The sequence below is a fragment of the Beta vulgaris genome, chromosome 6 (assembly GCF_026745355.1).
Source record: "Beta vulgaris subsp. vulgaris cultivar EL10 chromosome 6, EL10.2, whole genome shotgun sequence".
NCBI classification, from domain to species: Eukaryota; Viridiplantae; Streptophyta; class Magnoliopsida; order Caryophyllales; family Amaranthaceae; genus Beta; species Beta vulgaris.
The window spans coordinates 1,507,753-1,512,684 of record NC_079207.1 but is presented as its reverse complement, the minus strand read 5'-3'; the positions used below and the strand labels follow the sequence as shown (position 1 = coordinate 1,512,684).

The 4,932-nt window shown below is 36.5% G+C and overlaps 1 protein-coding gene across 3 annotated transcripts; it reads right to left on the bottom strand.

Annotated features, from left to right (window-relative positions):
* Positions 1 to 225: 225 nt before the first annotated feature.
* Positions 226 to 3,813, bottom strand: LOC104894893 (aminomethyltransferase, mitochondrial). Of its 3 annotated transcripts, XM_048646256.1 has the most exons (5): positions 3,672 to 3,809; positions 3,486 to 3,535; positions 1,908 to 2,486; positions 1,158 to 1,276; positions 226 to 950 (listed from the first exon to the last, which is right to left on the bottom strand). In XM_048646256.1, the coding sequence occupies exons 3-5, from the start codon at positions 2,466 to 2,468 to the stop codon at positions 404 to 406; spliced, it is 1,227 nt and encodes a 408-aa protein (XP_048502213.1). In that variant the 5' UTR covers positions 2,469 to 2,486; positions 3,486 to 3,535; positions 3,672 to 3,809; the 3' UTR covers positions 226 to 403. The 3 variants fall into 3 exon arrangements, with proteins under 3 accessions (XP_048502213.1, XP_048502214.1, XP_010679557.1); XM_048646257.2 differs by lacking the exon at positions 3,486 to 3,535 and having other exon boundaries at positions 3,672 to 3,813; XM_010681255.4 differs by lacking the exon at positions 3,672 to 3,809 and having other exon boundaries at positions 3,524 to 3,657.
* Positions 3,814 to 4,932: the final 1,119 nt, after the last annotated feature.

Below are 4,932 nucleotides of genomic sequence, written 5' to 3'. Positions count from 1 at the left end.
GGGAACTTCAAAATAAGATACATAATTACGGAAGCGAATAATTTTCAAAAGAAGCTTATTGGTAGCATCAGGCCTGTAAGTTGCACAGATTAGAAACTCTTGAGGACTCAACAAAGAACTTTATGCAGCAGTGGTTCTAACAGAGCGAATGACAGTCACAGGTTCACAGCTGCTGCCACTTTTGCAGTAATATCCATTAACCATCAATACTTCTCTGCCACAGAATGAAGTATTACCATATGCATTCTCATTATTTCAAACTAGGGCTAAAATTGTAGCAGAGAAAGAAATTTTACAATCAGATCAGGAATTTCAGGAACAAGAAAAAGATTCCAGGACTGAGTTCTGATGAACATGTTAAGCATTATAACAATATAAGGAACCAGGAGAGTAGGAATTTTCATTAAGTTGGCTTGTAGTATTTGGTGGGCACAAATGGCATTTTAGTGACGACTCCTCCATAGGGCTTTCCTCTTACCACAATGTTAACATTGGTGCCGGCTTTGTGGTTCCCAGACTTTACATAACCCATGGCTATGTTCTTTTTAAGGCAAGGACTAAATCCTCCACTAGTGATTTCACCGATATTTTCTCCTTTTTCATTCTGAATTTCACTATGACCTCTAGCAGGTGGCCCTGAAGATATAAACCCAACACGCCTCCTTGAAGGACCATCAGCTATTTGTTTGAGTATCGCTTCTGCACCAAGAAACCCACCTTCTGCTCTCCTCCTCTTTCCAACAGCCCATGTCAGTCCTGCCTCAATAGGTGTGATGTGCTGTTCGAGGTCGTTGCCATACAGACACAATCCAGCCTCAAGCCTTAGACTGTCTCGAGCACCAAGTCCTGTAAGTCTTACCTTCCCTTCAGATTTCTCCAAGATTTGTTTCGCAATGTCCAAGGTGTTCTCATTGGGAATTGAAATTTCAAACCCATCTTCACCCGTATATCTGAAAATCAATATGAAATTGTTTAAAGTCAATTATCAGCCTGGGAAATGTATAATACAACCTGACTTATATGTATACTGCATTTGTCTGGCTTGAGCAATCAAACGAATGCAGTGGAGAATCAATGAATGCATGAAGTGTGAAAACAAAATTATCAACAGTTCAGAAGGCATGCAAAGGCCTGAGATGGAAGAGGCAGAATCATACCCTGTCCTAGTGAGGTAGCAAGGGACTCCACTGATATCAGTCATACAAAATTCTCCAAAGTAAAACTTGCTTAGATCATACTTGGTCATTTGTTGAAGAACAGGGGCAGCAAGGGGTCCCTGATAAAACCCATTCACAAAGTATTTAGTATTAGCTGTACATGGAAAACAGCACTGGCAACTTAGAGTTACACTACAAAACACAGGTGCTGAGAAAACTTATTTTAAGTGAAGTCAATCAACTACTCATAAAAGACAGTAAATATGATTGAATTGTAGTTTGAACATTGAATTAACAGAATGAAAGACCAAGTAAATATGATCAAATCGATGTTTGATCGTATATTAACAGATACCTGTCAACAGGGAAGCAGCTTCATCTTTTTCCAAAGGAGTACCAAATTTATTTAGTTTAGACTACAAGGTGTTGCCCAAGGCTTGGGTTCTAAGTTAGCTAAAGCAAGCCAGGTTGACCAATACCACACTTCCGTTCCCTGGCATAGCTGACCATATAAAACTAATAACTACTGATACAAAACAAATTGTTCAATCATGACATATTGATTTGTGCACATGGAGAAGAAACACAAAATGAAGATGAAAACAAAATTTATCAGTCTCAACGTTATTGCATCAAAGATACAATACATCCATAAAACATAATGGTGAATATAGGTGAACAAAAAATATTAGCATTGTCAAGGAGGGTAAGTAATGGCAGAAAGAAGAGATGATAGTTGAGGGAAAAAACCTGCAGCGCAAGGAGAGATCTCTCATCATGGATATGCCATGAGACGTCACCACCTTTCGACTTGAATGACTTCATATGCTCTTCAATATGTGCCAAATCCTTATCTCTGCAACCGGCATTCACAACCAAATATATATGATCATCCTTGACCTTGGTGATTACACTATCATCAATCACCCCACCCTTCTCATTTGTGAAAACAGATAGAGTTCCAGTGCCAGGGGCAAGACCAGCAAGATCACCGACAACAAGTTTCTCGAGGAAAGGAATGCAATCCTTTCCTTTAAGGCTCAGCCCGCACATATGAGCAACATCAAAGAGGCTTCCGTTCTCTCTACAGTTGACAGTAGAATCCATTATTGAATCCTTGTATTGAATTGGCATGCTCCAACCAGCAAAAGGCACCATCTTCCCACCATGTGCAGCATGAAAGTCATGAAGAACTGTCTTCTTGAGATCTCCCTCGCTGGAAAAACATCGACGAGCAACAGCTTTTCTCTCAGCCTGAGCGAGACGCCTGGTAACTGATTGCCCAAGCTGCCATAGCCCTCCTCCTCTCATCTCCTTGTAACAAATTCTCTGAGCACAATAGCAAAAGAGATATCAAGAACAGGGAAGAGCAATCGGCATTGGTAACTAAGTGATAGTAATTAAAAGTAGTTGTGAATTTTTTCATGCTAGGCGAATCAGATCAAATACAGATCGTATAGCATGTGACATTGGGATATTTTCTTCCTATATATGCTTCCCAAGTCCTAACCATCGAAGACTACGAAACGCTTAGGCCATTTAGATTAACATAGTGCAAAGACTTCCTAGGATACATAATTTCAATTCCATAATGAAGAAAACTTATTGGGGTACTAAGAAAGAACACTGTGGTACTAAGAAAGAACACTATTGTTTATATGTTTAACATGGTAAGTCATCAAAAGGCATTATGAAAGTATTCCAAGAAACTAGTATGCTGCAAACTCTTACATAATTGTTTCACATTAAGGGAATAAAAACATATCATCAATTGAATTCCTCAATACAATGCTGCAAATTCTACATCAATGCTATAAGAAAACACCATATGAAGCACACTTCAAATCTACCAAAATATATACAGTATAACTCCAAGCAATAGCATATTCTTCAAAGATACAATTTTCAAGTTCATACTTTTTCAAAGGACAATATATTTCAGCAGATGGATTGAGAAGCATTATAACCAAGTAAGCATCCTAAACAACAGTATGATGATCCCACCTCATTTCCTACATCCCAAAATATTCAAATCAATGAGAAAATAGAAGCAATGAACAAATTCACATTGCTAATTGGGTTTCAATTTTTTTTTTTAAATCACATCAATTCACCAATATGGGGTCAAAAAAGACCATCAAAGTTCAAAACTTTATTCAGAAAAGGGTATATGAATAGCAGTGTAAAACACATTGTTATGTAACGAAAAGCAAAACAACAACCGCCCATTAAGCATATAAACTAATCTAGATCTCAGTTTCAACAACAAACAAGATAAAAAAATTAGATCATTATGTGTTCGATAAAATGCACCAGAGAAAAGTTTACCTTCAAAAAGAAGGTTTCTCACTTTCTTGGTTGCTCACCTTTGAGTGAATCTAAGAAATGAAGTGGGCATTACCCAATTAATTTAGGCATGAAAAAAAAACATGGTATTTATACGTGACAACAAAATTTGATGAAAAATACACTTATATCTATTTATGAGACAAATAAAATGGAATGAAAAATTACCAAGGGAAAATGATGGGGTTGGTGGTATGAAAGTGGGTGGAGGAGGGTTCCTTAAGATGCAAATCAAGATAAAAAAAACCCAATCTTTAGTGAGTGGTTGTCACTCTCTCTTTTACTCTTTAATAGTATGTTTTTGTGATTGTGGGATTGATCATGAGAGGTTCTCAAGCGGTGAACTATAGTCCATAAAATGATAAAATATGTAATTTTTGCTAAAGAGAGTAGTGATTGAGGATATTCATGCTATTATATGGACCCCCTAATGGCCACCAACAAACAAAGAGTGGAGTGATCACTAGAGTAGAGAACTTGTTAAGTTGTTATCTTCAAATTTCAAAGGATCTCAAATTTCTTTAACTATTTTCTTTGCAAAACTACTATATGTTGTATCAACTATCAAGTATTAGAAATTAGTATAATGAGTAGTTTGTTACGTTTGGAGGTGAGTACGAACCCAACAAGGTTTGACCTAATAGTAAAGATTCGGCCTCATGACTTTAAGGTTATGAGATCAAATTCCACTAGGAGCTCCTTGGGAGTGAGGTTTTCCTTACCATCCCCCCTCCCCTTCAAGAAGTCTGACCTGCAAACCTGACTGGTTGTACTTGTGCAATGTGTCAGTTTAGTAGGATCCCTTCATCTTACCAACTTAAAGAAAATTTGGAGGTGAGTAAGTGACTATTAGTTATTGACTAATGGTTGTTGGAGATGGATTTTGGGAATAATTAAGCTATTAAGATGTTGAAAAGTTTCAAATGTCTATTACTTTATATTGATAGTATACTTGTAGTATCGTTTCATTACTCCTATTAGTTTTTGCAAAATACTACTTTAGAGTTTCAAACTACATTTCCCTTTCACTTTTGAAAAATATTATTTGGCTTTAATACAACTTTGACTTAGCTCTCAAAAGTGAAAAAATCATTTTGAAAGCTTTGCATAACACACCTCAAACTCTTTAATGCATAGGAAGAGTTAATACATTCTCAATTCTTATTTGATCCCCTTAGCCTTTTTTGCTATGAACTTGGTTGTATGAAACCGATGGGACTAGGCTGGGCTAGAATGATGATTTTATCCTATGAAACAATTGATTAAAACTAAGTAACTCACAAGTTAACTATTATATCTACTCCCCCAAAGCTTCTCTATCCCTCCTTAGAGAACTTTTCTCGAAGAAATAGTATATTTAAACCTCTTCTTAGAATAAAGTAATTATAGTGTGAGAATATATAAATACCAAAAAGAAGAGGCCATTTTA

What these genes read in the sequence shown, in the direction of transcription:
- LOC104894893 (XM_048646257.2), bottom strand. Translation starts at nt 2,468, where the DNA reads ATGAGAGGAGGAGGGCTATGGCAGCTTGGGCAATCAGTTACCAGGCGT. An exon ending in GATCTCTCCTTGCGCTGCAG is followed by an intron (nt 1,277 to 1,907) that starts GTTTTTTCCCTC and finishes GGGTTTTATCAG; the next exon opens with GGACCCCTTGCTGCCCCTGT. An exon ending in TGCTACCTCACTAGGACAGG is followed by an intron (nt 951 to 1,157) that starts GTATGATTCTGC and finishes ATTGATTTTCAG; the next exon opens with ATATACGGGTGAAGATGGGT.